Below are 19649 nucleotides of genomic sequence, written 5' to 3'. Positions count from 1 at the left end.
GAAAAAATCTGTATTTTCAATGCAGCTACAGTAACATGTCATGTAAACCAATAATGGAAGCCATTTGGCACCCTAGCTTCCCAGAAAACCATAACATTATTATGTCTTAAGGGTCAAATAACTTGGATATAATGTCACAGTAACATCTGCTGGTGACATACAAAATCTGTTCATTTGCTGTGTTCAGTCACACATTTACATTCCCATGGTTATTGAAGAAGCATTGCACCTGGTGTAAAAATAATGTAGTTTTAAAACTCTAAAGGATGTGGTTTGAGTTGATAGCTCTTGATGTGATAAAAGAGCAGGGCCATTTCTGATTTTAAAAAGTAAGTCGTTATTTTTATTACAAAGCCCCTCATGGAGTCTACGTGCACAGGAGGCATTAAAATCAGAGTTACTGCAGGAAACAAAAAAATGCTGCAGATCTAGTGATTTAGATGGAGTGTCAGGAAGGTCACCTATGATTTATTTCTGTTTATGTGTGCTTTTTGCGTATGTCTCTAAGCATTATAAGCTATACTTGCTCGTTCATGGTATAGGCTCTACCACAATGGAGCTGACTGCCAAAAGCTGGAATTACTACAGTGTGTCTGCCAAGTTTTTCCTAAACCTCGTGTCTTTTAGAAAATTTACTTGGTTTAATGGACTTTGGTGCAGTTTGGTTTATCAATTATTGTGCTTATTGAATGTAGTATGTTGTTATTTTGTTTCCTCTGAACATCTTGGCTAGTTTCAGTGTGAGAACAGAAATGGACGTAATGCCAAACTAGATGCTAATTCACAGATCTGTGAGCAAGTCTTTTGCTTGCAGCTGTATTTACTGAGTTGGAATATCAACTTTGGAGTTTACTATTAAATGTCACTGTCCTACATGGTTGTAGTTAATTAATATTTTACTACGTTTAAAAAGCTGTTTAAATCTCTCTTAGCAAAATACTTCCAAATTGTTCTTCTGGCTATTCAGTACTTTGATAAAATCAGTGGTATGAGGAAACACTGTTTTTTTCATTTTATCAAATATTTTTACAATGTAAAGTTACTGTGAGGAAATTACTGCACATCTGATTCAAAAACACTGAAGTCAGGTGGTTTTTCTGTAAGCACTGAGGCAGTGAAGCTCCCTGTATGTCCACCATTACCCAGAACAGAAGCCAGTGTTAATGGAAGATGCTTCACTGGGTCCATCCAGACCAGTGCTCTGTCTCTGTAGCCAAAGAAGATGCTGTTTGAGGAGAGTTTAGACAAAGCTTAGTGTTACAGACCCCAGTTTTAGGGTACTTTATTATCAGTGAAAATGAACATATCACTGGGTAACACAGGGCAATTTTATTGAATTATTCAAAACAGCTTTGTATTGCTTCGTTTTTCAAATTTTCAAAGGTGTAAGAAATATTACCCCAGCTACTAGCAGTTACCACACCTGTTTTTGTTTCATCATACAGGGGGCTGGCTCTGTTCTGTAAGCCACAAAAAAGCATTTTGGTCTTTTGAAATATCTTGAAGTCTGTATGGTAATTTGGTATCCTTTGCACAATCTTGGAAGTACTGCAGTGGAAAAAGGATTAGGAATCCACATATAGCTGAGTCCCTCTTATGCAGCTTCAATTAAAGTTTTAAAGAAGTCAGTTTTAAAGAAGAGACATATTGATTTTATTCAGACCCTTTAACCACTTTCAAATGTTTCATCTTCACATAGCTGAGATGAATGGAAACTAGTTGTGTAAATGGTAAAGGTTCCTATTTCCTTTTCCCTAGACTGGAAACATTCACTTCTTTTGCTGTTTTTAAAGGTAATGTATCTTAGTCTGCTGAATATCTAGATCTTCTGGTCTAAGAAAATTAAAAAGAAATCTGGAGAAGATCTAAAGATTGCTAGAACTGTTACAAGCAGGGTACAGATGTGAATGCAAGGTATCCCTATGGAGAGAAGCAGGAAATAAGCCATTGCAGTGGGAGGTAGGAATGACTGCTGTGATTTTCAGTGCCAGTAATGCAGGAGTATAAAATGCAAAATGAATAGAATTGAAAATAACAAATTAAAAGACTTGATTTTTGTGCAGAGTGTATTTTCACATTAATTATGTATAAAAGTGTGATTCTTACTGTACTAAAAAAGTGCTAATGAAAGAACTTTAAAGATGTGTTGAGTAGCTGGAAAATTTGTTAATTACTGTTGTTTACTGAAAACTATGTGTGAGTAGCATAGCATTTTCCTAACATTTTTTGACTTGTTAATTTTATGCATCTGTCAAAGTTTCCTCTTGACTTTTACATCTCTGGTCCTAATACCAGGGAGGGAAGAAAAAGAAAGCAGGTGTCTATATTTTTTTCCTGCCTTGTGCTTTGTAATTTTTGGTAATTGCTGTTTTGTGTTTTTTTTTAACTTCCTGGTCCCTGTCAAAATGCAGCAAGATCCCTTGTGCAGAACAGACAGATTGCTTCCATTTTACTTGACTGCACCTATATTTTTTAACTTGTGTGCCCTACAGGAATGCAGAGAACTCAAAGGACAGGAAAAAAATCAAGAAAATTGTGCACTGACCTAATTTAGACCAATAAACTGGATGCTTAAAAATCTATAAGAATCATTTCAAAAAGAATATTGTAATATATGCCTGGTTATTCTCACAGTTATCTGAATTTTCTTTGTCAGTGCTCTAGCAGTACTGACAGAAGTGTAATTTAAGCACAAGACATTGACTGTAGCATGCTACAGGTTGTTCCAATACTACACATCTTTTCAACTTTACATTTCCTATCATAGCCTTTAAATACATCACACTCATTCTAACTAGTGCTTTGCAAGTCATTTAATAATTAGTGAGAAGTGGCACGCCAATAAAACTCAGCAGCTTAAATTCTTGATTCTAAGCTCTGAATTTGTTATTTCATTTCTAATTTATAAGAGCGATGTGAAAGGACAGTGCACATGCAGTCTTAGAGAATTTAAAAATTCTGATTTCTCCTTTCCCTAAAGAGAAACTGAATATCAGAATAAACAAATGTTATGAATCAAATCAGTACACAGAGGTGCTAAGCATTCATCCTTTGAAAAATGGTGCCTTCTGTTAACTAAGGTCTGCCTGGCAGAGTGTGCAGTGCTGCACACTTACCAAAGTGATGGAGAATAACACATTGGTTGAGGCCAGCTTGTACATGTGGCCAACCCCTCCCAGCATCAAATGGCCATTACTTGGCCTTTTTATCTACTGAGTGAAGTTAAAATTCTGTTAACTTCAAAACCTAAATGGAGGCCAGGTGTTTTACTCTTGACTAGTCAATGTTCTTTGCTTTCTTGACCATCTAAGTCCTTTTTGTGATCCAAAAGAATAGGCAGAAAATGTGAAGGTTACTGATTTACATGCAGTGCTGTACAAAGCAATGGATAAAACAAAAATGAGTTGGGCTCTTAGGATAAGTAATTCAACTTAATCATTTAATAAAAATAACTCATTTCCTTTAACAGGAGCAATATTAAGTGACCTGCTGTGTAAAGGATTGTTTTTAGAGTAAGCATCCTACTGGGTCACAAAGTCTTATTACAGGAATATGTTTAATGTAATTGTTTCTCTGCAGTCATTCCAAGATGAACATTTTAAATATCTCTTAAAAAGCCAACCCCTGGGTTATGTTCATAAAATTATGGTGAAATAATCATTAATTTATACCGTATCTGTATTACAAGGTTGGTGGAGATGCACCACCTCCACCAGGAGGTATTCACTTGTAGTACCTTTTGGAGGAGATGTGAGAGGAAAAGCTTTTATCATTCAAACTGGAAGGGCATCTCAGTGAGTCAACAACATGCAATAATATAATACAAAGTTGTTTTTTTTGCAGGAATATACAGGGTTGTTTGCTTATATTTATCAGGTAAATTCACTCCTAAATGTAAATTGTCAATAGATAGAAAGTTTTTAACCTCTTTGGATAATTCTTTCTAGTAATAAATATATTGAAGAAGTTAATTCTTATCTATATACCATTGAAAATTATATATTATGAAGACAAATAGCTGTTCCTTTCAAATGTTTGCCTTTCTTGTTTCATCAGGCACATGAACATTTTTTCATATTATTACTTCTCTATCCAATCTATCTGTAACAATAAAATCTGCTATACAATTTGGTCACAAAAGTAGCTAATTTAAATAACATTAAGAACTGCTTTTATATTAAACTTTTCTTTCTCAGCATATGCAGGGTTTTGACTCTGACTTTATGCGGTATTATATATGAAATAATATAGGGAGAGGTTTGATATGGTGCTAAATTATTTATATTCTTATTGCCATTTCAGAAATAAGTTGCAAGGATTATACCCAGAATAGAATCATATTTTTGGAAGAATAATTATTTTGGAGCCCATGAATGTCTCCGGCTTGTCTCACGTGTCATGCAACAAGTCTGTTACAAATGATTAGTGTCTAGCTTAAAGTTTGTTCTCTGTTTGTAGCATTTCAGACCTTCCTTGGGAAAGACGACGTGTCTCAAGAAGTAGAAGAAGTTCTGGCAGAGAGTCGAGTCCAAAGAAACACCAAATTAGTGTCAGTGCTTCAGCTCCTTAGAACCCGTGCTGTACGGTGGCAAGTCATCACTGTGGTCGTCACCATGGGATGCTACCAGCTTTGTGGGCTAAATGCAGTAAGTGTCCTTCAGACTGTTGCATCTTATTGCATATGGTTGCTGCTGAAATAAACTGCAAATGTGACTCCTCACTGTCATTTTGTGCATTAAGTGATAATTCAGTTTTCACGCTGTAAAGTGAACTATAAAAACATTTGTATAGGTAAGGTATGTTTGTTTTGTTCGGTTTCCCTAATTATGAGATTTCATTGCTAATAAGATGTTTTGTTCCTTGTCGTGGATACTTTTTTGTGAAGAGAACTGAAATTAACTTCTGGAGAACAGGCGTCTCAGGGAAGACCTTTCATTCTCTACAGCTTTCTGGGTTGAGTCACTGTACCTGGGAGTGTCCAATAAACAGATAGATATGGAATTGAGATACATGGTTTAGTGGGCATGGTATGGGTGGCTGGTCATTGGACTCAATGATCTTAGTGGTCTTTTCTAGCCTTAATTATTCTATGATTTTAATCCAGAGTCTCTAATATTATTGATGACATAAGTGAAATAAAATAACACAGCTAAACTTCCAGGAGAAGAAGGGCTTGGGGCCTTTATGGATATTAAATAAGTGACTGAAATTGTCCAGTATTCCATGGCAGAGCAGAACCACACTCTCATATCTTGTGCGTGTGTGTGTCAGAGATCCAGGCCAAAATGAAAGGTGGAGTTGTTTTAAAGTATAATTTAATGCCTCAAGAAAAATTTTTGTTTTGACCTGTGTGTTGAGTCAGCTATTTCAAGCCTTACCTTTGTTTTATTTCTACTTTATTTCTCCAACCATGTTACACGTTATAATATTATTCACATCAAATTTACATTCTGAAATTAATAAACTGATTCATCCAGAAACAAAAAATGAAGAGCACAGAAGTGAATGATGAAAGCCATTAAGAGAAGTATTGGAACACTTAAATACAAGCTCAGGTTCCTTGTCTCTTCTGCCTGGCTTTCCTGACTGACCTTGACAAGTCACCCAAAGCTCAGAAAATGAGGAAGAGGTACAGATGTGTTAACCTGGTTCTCGGTTTATCTAGATGTGTCTGAAATCACTTGCTGGGTGTGAGTCATTGTCAACAAGGTTTCACTAACCGCAAAAGCATCTCTTAAGTCATAGCTCTCACCCTTCACTTTGTCTGTAGTGCCCTGTTACTCAGTCTGATCTTTTCAATAACCACCATCTGGGCAGGGCATATGGGAAAGCTGGACCTCTTTCAGGCAAGTCTCTCAGGTCCCTCTCAGGGGAAATTACCAAATGGCAGACCTCTGTAATAATCCTGCTGATATCTGTGTATATTTACTCAATTTTAAAGCTTTATTTTATAATTTAAAAAAAAAAGTTCAGAAACAGTACAATCGCCAGTTTCCATGTAGAATAGAAATCATGGTGAAGCCCTGATCGTATTAATCTATTTGATTATAACAGAATTTCAGACAACCCAACCTCAATTGACAACAGTAAATGAATTCATATTAGCATCTTTTCACCTGATAAAACGTATCTCTGATGCATAACATTCATGACAGTTAGATTCCACCATTATATCTTGGTTCTAAAGCAGAACAAAACCACAGAGAAGTTGTAATTCATTGGTAGACTTCTAATATTTTCATATAAAATAATACATTGTACTGCATGTTACTTTGACAGAGTATTCCCAAATGGGATCCTTAGGCTTCTGTGGGATCCCTCCTGCCACCAAGGGTCTTTATTTTCAACTCCAAGAAATCTTGCTAGGGATGCGGGCCAAGCAGCAATGTGTTTTCTGTAAGCAAAAGACCTACTGTAATGTGCTCTTCAAGCTTGCTATAGAGAAGACCTGGCATCAGGCAGCTGTAGGAAGAGATCTGTATGCATACAGCATGCAATGTAATATGCATTAGTGTTGTTGCATCAGTTGCCTTTTTGCTGCTTTCTTTTCACAGAATTATAGAATGTTTGACATGAAAGGGATCCGTAAAGGTCACCTTTCCTGAAAATGTCCAACTCCTTTTCAATGAACAGGGGCATCTACAGTTCAATCAGATGCTCAGAGCCCTGTCAGCCTGATCTTGAATGTCTCCAGGAACAGAGCAGCCACCACCTCTCTGGGCAACCTTTTGAAGGGAATTGTTGAAATTATTAGGAAGGAACGTGGCAGGTGTTTGCAATCCAGTTCATTTCATCCTAAAAACTATTGTTGACTCTTCATCAAACAAGTCTCAATCTAAGAGATACTTGAACTGAATGACAAAGGCTTGTATTCCAAACCACAGTGATTAATAACTCATTCTTTTCTCTCTCATATAGATCTGGTACTACACAAACAACATCTTTAGTGAAGCTGGAATCAATAGCAAAACAATCCCATATGTTACTCTAAGCACTGGTGCCGTTGAGACCCTTGCTGCTGTTTCTTCTGTAAGTAAGGTTAAAGAATTCATTAACATGCTTAATACTTAAATTACCGGTTTCATCTCCTTATATAGATTAAAACATGGCCAGAATAGTATATTGAAGATTAAGTGTAGTAATTAATAAAAACAATTGAAAATGCTATTTCTGGATTTAATTCTAAATCCAATTGTCCTCTGTATGAGTGAAGAGGAGGAAGGTCGGAAGTGCAAGGCCTAAAGCACCATAAGTGAAACACATTACTAACTTGACTACAACACTGGTTGCTGAAGGAAATTCGTTTCTGTTTACATTGCAATAAACAAGAAAAAAATAGGCAGGTCCTTGGAATGGAAGGTTGCAAAGGAGCAAATACTCTTTCCTTTCATTGTTAGATTTCTTTTTATTATCTTCACATATCTTACACCAAGTGTATTTGCAAAATATTGGGCACAGCAGACAAGCATTTTTAAATGTCAGATGGAAGGCATTGGCAAAAATCCTTTCCAGTGGCACAGCAATTGCTTATGACCTGCAAAATGTTAAACTAAATATATCTATCAAGTTTATTTTCTTGTAGTCACAAGGATCTTTTTATTCTCATTTTTGTGAATTTCCACTTTTTTTTTTCATAAACCATCACTTACTTATGTCTGTGTTTGTTTGTTTAAGGAACATACTTTTTAATATGGGGAGATAGTACAATCCCTGGAAATCCCTACCTCTCACAAGTTCATGATACTCTGCTTTAAGATATATGTAAAAATTATTATTATTCTTATGATGGCAGCTATTTGAGAGAAGAATACATCCATTCTGTGGAAAGAGATGATAATTGAATGGGAATGATTTCACAATATTAAGAGTGTTCTATTAATGGGGTCTATCATCTTTAGTTCCTCCTTGCTATCCATTTGTGGGGCTCAAGCAGAGCACAGAGCATGGCTCATTCAGAGAGGCTGTTGTGGCTACCTACTTTGTTTCATTGTATATTTAGTAACTTCTTTATGTATAAGAGTAATACATTCAGTACTTCTTTCTGTGCCTCTGGTAATGCTCATGTATTGGCATCTCTACCTTCTTAAAATTTACTCTTTCAGCTCAAGAGAAGTGTTGCTTTGAAGCCTTATCTTTATTCAGTAATCTTCATAAACGTTCCACTGCTGCTGTTTAAAAGAACAAGAGATGAATTCAGTGTTTTAACTGAAAGTTGTACTGCTTCTCATTTCTATGAATAAATTCCTTGTTTTCATGCCTAGAAGTAAGAATGGGATATTTCCTTCCTCTTGCAATGTCTCAACTACAATTTTTGCTTTTTTTAAAAAGTGTGTTTGGGAGTGTTAGATATGGATTCAGGTGCATACGCCTTACAGACCTTATTAAGGGTGAAAGGGGAAGAAGCAGAAAAAAGCAAGGGGAGAACTTAACTTTCTTTGTATTTTTTTGTGGTTCTTCTTAACAGAAACCAGACTTGTTAACAAATTCCAGGGTTTCAGTAAATACTCCTATAAGTAATAGAACCAGGTCTTTTTAGTAAGTGGTCCACAATACAATCAGTACCACCTCTGATCATTATACAGCTGCAAGATGTTCAAATGCATGGACTTTGAACCTCAGTGAGAATAACGGGGATTCATCTGTTGATGAACCTTTGTTGATATTTGATAGCCTTGATGGAATTTCTTTCTTTGAATTTGTCTAGATACCTTTTGACTTCTAAATGTTTTTAGAACCAACAGCATCCTAAAACAATACATTTCACAATTTAAAAAGACAGTGTAAGAGAAAGATTTTTGCACTGAGACTGTTGAATATAAGATACACCAGGTATGGGCTATAAGAAATGATAATAATTAATTGCAAAATTATTCTTAGAGAGATAGCTGTCCCTGTGGGATTCTGTGTCTGTTTGTCTGGAGTCCATTGGTCCTGAAAAGCTCATTAGGCAAGAATGATTCTTTTAATAATCACCTGTGTCATTGAATCTTATTAAAGTTCAGAAACTCAAAAATGTTTGCAGAAACTAAAGAAGATCTTAAAAAATAGGACTTGTGGCCTGAAATTTACAAGAATAAATTCAGTAATGAAAGGTTCCCAGTGCTGCACTTTAGGAACAAAAAGCTTCATATGCACAAATATAAAGTGTCATGTGGAACTCTGTCAAAAGGCTTACTGAAGTCACAATCCATCATGTTTTTCATTTTCTTTCTATCTGCTTAGCTTTCTCCCCGACAGCAAAAGGAGTCGTACTGATCTGCACTGAACAAATCTGTTTTGACTGCTCTTATCACCTTACTATCTTCTAGCTGTTGTCAGACTGATTGGTTAATAATTTATCCCAGTGTCTGGGGAGGACAAGGGATTCTGCCTCTCTTCTCCATGTGCAATAAAAGATAGGTGTTCTCTCTGCCTACATCCAGTGCTCTCAGAAATTACCATTGAGTCACAAGATTTTGGGGATTATTACGATTATGAAAGCCTAATTTTTATTAATGAATTTTATAGGAGGAAAAAGGTAGTCTCTAATCAGTATGCTGCTGCATGCAGATTCAAGGGGAAAAAAGTGACCTGGCAATGAAAATAGTTTTTTTTATCCAAGCAAAATATTTATATAGCTCATCATCTATAATTGTAGAAAGCCATAAATAGTTGCCTACATGAGCAAACTGTTGGCTTCTAAAATTGCCTACCATGCTAATTTGTTTTGTCTATGTAAAATTTCAATTGTGTGAATTTGCAAATGACTTACAAATGCTTTGCTCAGTCCCAAGAAGCCATGACTAAGCATTCTAAGAAGTGAAATAAAAAAAATACCTAGTGATTCATTTAGAATATCATATACTGAATTATTTTAGATGCAATGAGTCACTAATCACTTGTTACAAACTTCATCCTCATTTCACAGTTTCAAATGTAAATGTGTGCAATCTTTATAGAGCAAATCCATGAACTGAGACATGCTTAGATTTATATATTTGAGAAAAGTAATGAGAAAGAACAAGCAGTAGAAAAGAGATATTGACCAAAAAACTTCCAAGACATGCTGGAGTGCAAGTGGGCATATTTTCACTGCAGGGTGAATTGCAAATTGTGATCCTGTTAATGCATGCTGCCTTAATCCACGAATGGTCAATGTGATCATTTTTAGGCAAGGATATTATTCCTTCTAAATTGTTTTATTACAATAGAGCTTTAGGACAGACAAAATTACATGCAAGGAATTAATGATGTAATGCCTTCCAGGAAAAAATATCTCTTACGAAACACCACTCTGTAGATTTGAACGACAGTCTGTTAGAGACTGCATTTCCTTAGTACAAATCTTTCTGCAGGATATATTCAGAAAATGAAAGTTCTGTAGACACAACTCCATGCTTTCAAGCATTAAAAATATTTTTTGAGTTATTTGTGTTCCTTTTTTTTTCTTTTTTTTTTTTTTTTTTTTCAGTCTGTTCTATCTTCAGGGTATTCAAAAGCTAACATTAGAAAATAAAACTCCAGCCATGATAGTCTATCATAGATCAAGGCCAGTATCTAATCTATCTTTTATAATTGTGTGCCTGACACAAGACAGACATAGAATTTTTAATAAATAAATCATCATTAGTAGGAATTTTGCTTCAAAAATACCACAGCTTATTGAAGTCACACAACAGGAATTAGATAGTGGGTTTTTTGTGTGCTGCCCTAAGAGTTGATCCAGGCACTACCAAGATGAAGGCTGGAACAAATCTGTGTGTGGGCTGCATCTTGGTCAGGCTAGCCTAGCAGACATTCAGTGTGGAAACCATATTTATTGAGTAGAAAAGTTTCTCTGTCAGGTGAGATTGATTATGGATAGTTTACTGCAAAATAGGAACTTAGAAATAAATTTCTTTGCTGATAGTGATCCCTACACTGGTAGCTACCAAGGAGGAGGCTTGGCATTCAAACAGGTTCTTCAGGGCAGTAGTAAAGGGCTGCAGTTGAAGGAGTTTTTGGACTTGCCCGCAGAAATATGGTTTGAATTTTGGGCAGTTCTGTGAGAGCCAGGAATTGAATTTGATGATCTTTGTGGGTTGTTTCCAACTTGGGATATTCTGTGATTCTGTGATCTTATCCAGCCATGGCATTAACATGGATTCAGGTGAACTGATATGCCTGCGAAGACACTTTAGGCTTGTGCTTATGTGATCAAATGTGGCGCTGTACCTTTAAAGTCCAGTTTAGGTACTGTTTCTTTGTTTTGTGATTGTATAATTCATACTAGAAGCAAAAGGATATAAAAATAGAAATCAAAAATCCATTTGTAACTCACAGTCTTCTGTTACTCTACTTTTCTTGAATGAGTGATACTACACATTCTGTCATAAATAGACATGTCAGTGGTATAAATATGATTATCCACTCCAGCCCAGCTATTTAAAATGGAAATAACATGGACTTGGCATGTCACATTAAATCTGAATCCAGACTTAAAGTATTTCTCATATCTACTTGCGAAATACATGGAAAAGAAAGTATAGTTACTCTCAATGTTAACATATAGATCAGACTTCCGTATAGAGCTGAGAAATGAAAAAAAAATCTAATAAGGTTATTAGTATGATTTTGGGGCCAGGAAGTGAGTAGGGAATAGTATTCATTGCCCTCCCTCCCATTTGGGCTGCAGAACTTGCTTACATATTCATCTTTCTCCCTGTCTTGTCTGATCTTTTATAACGTGATCTGCTTTCAACATGTCAGTCCCCCAAAATCAGCAGCTGACTCAAGTGAAAAGATCAGCATTTGCTTTTTAAGCTTTATTGACAGGTGTTTCCTGTCAGACAAAAGAAAGTATCAGTTGCCTTATTATCAACAAACATTTTGGTTGGAAGGATTTTGGTTGCAATTTTTTTTTTTTTTAAACACATTTTCAGTAATTTAAGCTATGTTAATCACAATGATTCCAGGGATAGGTTTCTACAAATGTCTGTTTATGATCACACGTTAAGTATCAACCTACTCAATTTGGCAAATAACTCAGTATGCTATCACTTGTAAAGTTCTTTTTATGACTTTACTACAGCATATGCTGAATTCCTTATTATTTCATTTATTCTGCCAAACAGTATATTTTTTGTTACAAGTCTTTAATAGGTAAGAATTGCCAGTGGGGCATGCAGACTTATAAATACTTGAAAACTAGTGAATCATTTTCAACTTCCTATGAGTCATGGGCCTCTTGGTGAGTTTTGCAAGTTAACAAGTTTTGGAGTTGTATAGTCATAACCAAAAATGAAATTATGGTCAGTTTACAGTCCTCTTTATGGCATGCTTTACTTTTTTTGGTTGTTTCTTTTTTTAACCAAGGAAACTTCAGATTTCATCTGAGGTTTTTTTTTTTTCCATCAAGAAAATGAGAATAGACAGCAGAGAAATTTGAAATATTGATGCTTTATCAGAAGTTTCCTTAAGAAATCCTAGAAGATAAATTAGTTTATTAATTACAATTTAGTGAAAAATGCTTGACGGAATGGCTGTTGAATCATCTGTGTACTTAATTTAAGCAATATTTTAAGCCCCAGTAAAAAAAAAGGCCCTCTGAGAGGCTTTTCTGATGCAGATTGGTTTTTCATGTTTGAACAACTGTGACCTGTTAATATTTCGCGGGGTGGTTCTGCACCTGTCTGCCTGCTTCCCCACAAAGACATTGCTTCCCAAGCACACATGCTGCCTGTTACCACAGTCTCGTAGTTTTTTGACCAGATAAGGAGCATGCATTAAATTGTTGCTCTTGCCTTTCACGAGCTTGATTCAGTCTAGTATCCCATTTCAATTGAGACTGCTATGCCTCATTTGGATCTGTTCCACAAGTAGTTGTGTTTTGATGGGTTGTATTTTGTTGGGTTAGAACTACTGATTCAAAAAGTATGACATGCATTTGAGAGAAGTAGAGGAGTTTTTATCTTTAAACTGAAAATAGAGTGCTTCTGCCCATAATTGTTCAGGTTGATCATGTCTAACGGAGAAGCTTCTGAGTCAGTGTGCACCAAGGTTTTGTAATGCTGTCAGTGTGATTTACTTAGTATCACCTTTGGAAATGAGTTAACAATTCCCAGCAAGCTGGGTACATCGTAGTGTCCCAGTGAGTAAGTACAAAAATTGCTTTTAATATTCTCTAGAAGATCAAGTTGGTCCATTCCATAAATCACAAGATATGCCACCAAGAATCGTAATGATAAATTCTTTGAGGCAAAAACTGTAGGAAGCGTCCAGAAGTTGAGACATTCAAGTTCCTAAGAGCCATTGTATTAAATAAATGACAGTGACTCTGAGCGTGATGAGTGCTTGAGAAGCTTGGCTTCAGCTTGGGGAAAATTACGTCTGAATGAAAAAAAAAAATTAGAATACATCAGAAAGTATTGTTCTCTTCTGCAGATAGCACATGGGGCCTGCTATAACGTTGTCTGCACTTGGCTGCTCACAGTTAAAACTGGGAGTTCCTCAGACCCACCTAGATTTGCCTAAATGTACCCAAAATACTTACTTCAACTTATGCAGTCATGAGTGTATGTACAAAACTGTTTGGAGTCTTCCATTCCTGGGATTTGCTTTTCTTTGAGCTTGATTTTTTTTCTGCATTTTGCTTTGTACATGAATCCTCTGTGAACCAATTTTCCTCTGAGAGAAATGTTCAGCACTCACTCCTTTTTAATACAAAACTCCACCAGCTGGTGTAACACCAAGATTTTTTAATAGCAAACACCAATCTATAATTGAAAAAGGGAATGTCATTTTTATGCCAAATTATCTGTGCATCATCCATTGCGGCACACGCTGCAGAAGTCTCCATCTTCTAAAGAACTCATCAGACCATTTCACATCCTTCATTTTTATAAAAACTTTCTCTTGGTTACGTTTATACGTGGCCACATGTATTTTCAGGATGGATTCATTAGTCATAGTTGAAAATACTTGGCATCTTCTAGGGTTTTGGCAGTGCAGCAGTTGCAGTTTCAGAACATTTGGACTCTGTGAGTGCAATGTAAAGCCTTAATAACATCAGAGGGAGTCTATTTTAAACACTGCTCTGAAATAAATTCTATTACAGAATCTGTGGAAACTGTCAAAATGAGTATATTTCCTCATTTAAGGAAATAATGCTAGAGCTGGCTGGCTGCTCACTGCATTCTGCAGCATCACAATGCTCTGCGGTGTGGAAGACCACCTCTACGGGGTGAGGGGGTGCCAAGTCCTAAAGCCTTTTCTATCAGCTGCTGCTAAGGCCGGCATTGTGAGAGGAATTTCTTCCCTGATTGGCTGTGCTTCCCTATACTATGTTTCTTCTAGATATTCACAGTGTAGTGGTCTGCGTTGTTGCAATAAATAAGCAAACAAACAAACAAACAAATAAATGGGTGTTGCTCCAGATTTCGTTTTATTTACTCAATTTATCTTCTGCTTGAGAGATGTCTGAAAGGGGGTTTTCAGTCCCCAGTACATAACTGTGACAAACAGTTGTGAAATTCTAACTCTAAGTTATTTGAAGTGAGAAATATTGGGCTTCATCAAATCATTTTATCATTTTCATTTTGTAATTTGTAATTATAGTAGTTGTCAGTGAAAGCAGTATATTAGAAAAATGTTATGATAGATATTAGTCTAATGACTCAGACTAGCAAAAAAGTTTCATGTTGCAGCTTTTCAAAAATTTCTTCTCTGTTTTCATCTCTAACAGAAAAGTATTCAGATTTTGTGGCTTTTTACAAAGGCGATTTATTTTCAGGTGTTAAATTTAAATTCAGAATTTGAATAAATGCCTCTTCTATAACCCATTTTCCCTTCTTTTATCTGGCTATTCGAATTAAAACTTCATCATGGCTAACTTCTGTTTTTAATTCAGACAAGCCAGAAATTAAAAAACAAATTGCAGATGAAGGAAAAATGATTTAATCTGTGTTTATGAATATGTTATGCTGAAGACACATTTTAATACATAATTTTTAAACCATTAAAGTTCATTTTGAAAGATATACTGAATTCGCCATTGAAATTAATAAATATTTGTTATACAGTTGAGATGTATTTTGTTTCAACCTTTTGATGTTTAAAAAACATTAATAACATTATTGTATGAATTTGGTGCAAATCTGTAGCTGATTCCATCAAAGCAGAATGAATTTTCCCCTAAAAAAGTGAGTGGTAAGATGAAATTGAGCTTGAGATCTTTACCATCATATTATTTATATGGCTAAGGTGCAGCCTTCTTTATTAAGAAACTGGGGATAGTAGTAACTTTGAAATATGCCAAACTAATAACACTAATGTGGAATTAACCTGTTGCATATTTTTCCATCTATGTGGTTACATTTGCTCAGTAGGAGAAATGCATACATAAAACCATATCAAGTAATGTTTTTGGTGGTTTCACTGTTTTTTTTCCGAGCTCTTAAAAAATGCCATGCTGATTTGTTTTTCCAAACAGGTAGGACTATGTAAACACAATTATGAAGACAATTATGAATACAGCAGAGCTGATATATACAAAATATTCTCTATTGCTTGTATTTTTCATCTTCATATTTACCAGAAGAGTACATTACATTCTCTGATTTCTTCAGTGGCTCATCAAGAAACCCATATGCCTCTTGTTGTTTTGCAGGGCTTAGTTATTGAACGGCTTGGACGCAGGCCTCTTCTCATCGGGGGTTTTGGGTTGATGATCATCTTCTTTGCAGTTCTTACTGTGTCTCTGACTTTGCAGGTATAGTTCCTATGTATTTTGTGCTCTCTTTTGTCTGTTTTAAACAGTATTCTTACATAAGCATATCATTTTGATGTAAAGATGTCTGTCTTTCACTTGGCTATAAATTTGGTGGTTTCAACATGCTGTGATCAGCTGTACCAGCTTTTGCATCAATTTTTATAATTCATTTCATGGCACAACACGAGCTACTCTGAAGACAGTTTTACCCATAGTTGGGAAATGTTATGTTCTGTTTTATTTTTATCTTGTAAAGCAATCTACTTCAAGTTTTCTTTCATGCTGTGTATTCTAACCTTATTCTTCTGCTTGGATGTTTTTGTTTTTGTTTTTTGTTTTTTCCAATTGTGAAAAGTTTCTACATTTAATCTTTTTATCAAGTTACATTTCTGATATTTTCATTGAAAACCTGAAGACCTAAGAGCAGATGTTCTGCAAAGGCTAAGTTTTCAGATGCTATTAGAAGTCATGTCCCTAAATATTTCAGATGGTCAAAGGAGGATAGATAAACCAATCTAAAGACATTTTCCATTGTTTATTCTTCAGTTTTCATTGTTGTGCTGTTTCCCTCAGTTTTTGAGTGCTTTTGGGATTTAGAAGTGACAGTCTGGAGCAGCATGTTTTTGAGTGGTCTTCTATCAAGCTGTTCCTTGCCTGATGTTGTTTCTGTGTCTTAACATTAATCTGACTTTCAAATGTTACTTTTTGGTTGAAGAAAAGCAGACGCATGCAGCAACATGGTAGAGTTTTATTTGACTTACCTGTATGTGTAGCACAAGAAAGTTTTACTTCACATACCTGTCATGACAGTAAGACTGCTCTCCAGAGGAGAGCTTTTATTGCAAGGTTTGTAAATTGACTAAGAATTGCTAAATGGTTTAAAACACCGTTTGATGGATGAAGAGATTCAGCTATTGGAGATCCCTGAAGTTTGAGTCCTATTTCACTTCTTTTCAGAAATGTCTTGGTCTGTTATAGATTAGAGATTGGGAATTGCTCTGAACAAAGGACTCAGGGTTGATCTCACGGCAGTCTGTATCTTCTCTGTATTTGCACCTTCACTTTCTCAGTGCCTTAAGGGACCTTGGTTGTGAGTTCAGATGGGAACTCCAGAATGTCTCATTTTGGCAGGTATACAAATCATTTGCTCTATATTAATGCCCAGGAGGCTGTAATCATGTTTTCTGCATAAAGGAATAAGCCAGACTGTAAGAGAAATCTGTCAGAAAATTAAAGTCATTATTTAATACTAAAATAAATAATAACCTATTTTAGCAAATGTATTTTACAGTGACTCTCAGGATGATATGTAACTTAAGCAACTTTGAAAAAAACAGTTAAATTATAATAGAAGGAGTATTCACATTTGCTGATGGAAAAAGAAATTGATAGATAAAGGAGTGGGGATCTGTGAATTTCTGCTAACATAATAGCATTCTTACCAAGCATTAATGGAGATAGTTAAAAACAGTGTCCTGAAATCTCAGTAGGAATCATGTACCACGAATCATTTCCAGTTCCCACTGTTCGGAGATCTGAATCAAGAAATATATTTTTTATAGTAAAATTAACACAAATTGCCTTGTGAGGAAAATAGATGATTTCATTTATAAGTCTGTTAAGGAACCATTTATATCTTGTTTCCTTGTCCCAATAGCTGGTTCTTGCACACATGACCCTGCTTGTTGTCAAAAAAAGGTTATGACTAAAAATGCCTGTGTTTTTCGTGTGCTTTGTGCAGACTCAGATAGTGCTGTCCTACTCAAAGGCAGCCTGTTGTATCTAGACATCTGCCCAGTCCTTGGCTGGAGAAGCTCTGTGGATCATCGTTGCTGCTCTTTTACACATCCAAAATATGTTAGAATAGAAGTGCAAAATCTGTGTAGCAGAAGGAAAAACTCTTTTCTGGATTGGCTTGAGCTTTAGAATAAGAACTGTGACTTCGGTGGTGCAGGAGATAGGCTAGTATTTCTCTATGGGATATGACAGAAAGCAAGACCTTCAGTACAAATAATCTAATAAAATTCTACAGAAATGCTGTGATTTTCTAAAATAGTCCTAGTCTAAATTCCGAAATAGGGAAGCATTTTGGAGAACACTATCAATTGTTTGTTTTGTTTTGTTTCAATGTTGATGGTGAGTACGATGCACTTAATATTAATGTCTTTTTTTCTACCAGAATAATGTGACTTGGCTTCCTTACCTCAGTATATTTTGCATTCTTGCAATTATTGCATCATTCTGCATTGGACCAGGTATGTGCATATTCTTTTGTGTTAATTTGTATATCAAAGCCCAGGTATTCTTGCACTGGTAGTTAGGTTTATATACAGCTTTCTGGAAACAGCAATTTATTCTTGTCTAAAAACATTAAGAAAAGGTAATAGCAATACAGAGTGATAGTAACATTCTTATAAAAACCCATGCACATGTACTTCTACTTAGCTTTCAGCTGTCAGAAATAATCTGATGATCAGTCTGCAATCAGTACCAAATTAAAATGTTGACTATTACTGATCACCACTATTTTCTATTTTTCTGTTTTCTGTAGAAAAACACTCAAACTAGAAGCTAGGCATTTCATTTAAGGATGCTTTGATTAACAGATCAGTGCCAGTAGGACACTGGGACACTGGGGAGGGTTGGGGGAGGCAGTTCCTCTCCTTTCTGCTTTTCCACAGATGTGCAAGGGGATTTCCATAGATGTGCAAAGGATTTTCCACATAGCTTCTTCAGTACGATGATGGAAAAGTTCTGATGATGGAGCTGCCTTTTGTTTGGCAGTTCTCTAGTAATTATACCCACTTCAAATCTGAGGCCCTTAGGTGACTGTTTCTATAAGTTATCATGAGTTTATCAAAGGTTTGTCCCTAGTCCATTTTGCTTTCATAGAAGGGTTGAATACCAATTTAGACAATCCAGTGTTCCCAGGCAGTAATATTTGTACTTTGTTTTCTTTAAAAAGAACATGTTTAAGGAATAAAAGAGTAATAAAACCAAACCATTCTCAGAAGTGGAGAATGAAAGGATAAGAGCAGCAGACACAAGGGTCAGCAGGAGCATTTTTTACTGGATAGAAGATTAAAAAACTTACACAGAGCATGATGATTATTATCTAAGTGTAATAGTGCCTTATATGATGTTGCTCTGGAATTCAGTTACTTGATCAGATTTGGATCCTGCAATTAACAAATAATGAAATGTTAACAGAAGTATTTTGCAGACAAATAGATAGAAGAAGAATTTAATCCAAATTCAGTTCACAGAATGTCAAAATATGATTACATTTTCAAATTCTCCCTTACAGACTGTTCTCTACAAAAAGGGATTAAAACACCCCTGTTCATACAACTTTTTTTGCATCTTCTGCTGTAAACCTGAAAGACTTCTGTTCCTCTGAAATCTTGTTTTCTTGAACAGTTCTATCTCTTCCTTATAAAGAATGTGACATTAAACATTAATCAACTTCTTGTACATCTTCACCCCTGAAGTTATCTAATTAATTGATTATGGTTTATTCGAGGGAAGAAAATAGTTGCTGATATTTGTTGTAATTTTAATGAAAGATAGCTGTAATATTTTGGATCCTCATTTGGAAAAGCTGAGGAAAAATTATGCTACATTAGAAGAAAATATGGAAAATACTGGAATATTTCTGGGAAAATGGTTTGCTACTAATCTCTCTGTTTATTCCTCTGCATATGATAGCTGGCTGGGAAAGGGAGGGTGCCTAACAGGCTTAACTAGGAATGCACAGTCTTCCTCTTCTTGATCATTAATGCTCCCACTGTAGGGGCAAAGTAATGCTTCCTCCTTCCTTACCTCCAACTCTTCTCATAAGGCAAAGAGCACAAGCAATCTTGCAATCCCCTTTTCCTACACTATTAAAATCCCAGGTTCAGCTAGACCTCTTGTATAACTG

General features: G+C 35.6%; 1 protein-coding gene across 3 annotated transcripts in view; it reads left to right on the top strand.

Moving 5' to 3' along the window:
- The window catches only part of SLC2A9 (solute carrier family 2 member 9), a 93094-nt gene that overhangs the window by 41517 nt on the left and 31928 nt on the right, over positions 1 to 19649 (top strand). For all 3 annotated transcript variants that reach the window (XM_042812864.1, XM_042812866.1, XM_042812865.1), the window contains 4 exons: positions 4459 to 4646; positions 6919 to 7029; positions 15626 to 15727; positions 17907 to 17982. In XM_042812864.1, the coding sequence (XP_042668798.1) occupies positions 4459 to 4646; positions 6919 to 7029; positions 15626 to 15727; positions 17907 to 17982 (477 nt within the window). The remainder of the gene's footprint in view (positions 1 to 4458; positions 4647 to 6918; positions 7030 to 15625; positions 15728 to 17906; positions 17983 to 19649) is intronic.

Source organism: Centrocercus urophasianus, unplaced genomic scaffold, assembly GCF_019232065.1.
Source record: "Centrocercus urophasianus isolate 14NV4802_14NV808 unplaced genomic scaffold, USGS_Curo_1.0 seq_13, whole genome shotgun sequence".
Taxonomy (NCBI): domain Eukaryota; kingdom Metazoa; phylum Chordata; class Aves; order Galliformes; family Phasianidae; genus Centrocercus; species Centrocercus urophasianus.
The sequence above is the reverse complement of the archived record's forward strand: the minus strand, read 5'-3'. Positions and strand labels throughout refer to the sequence as shown.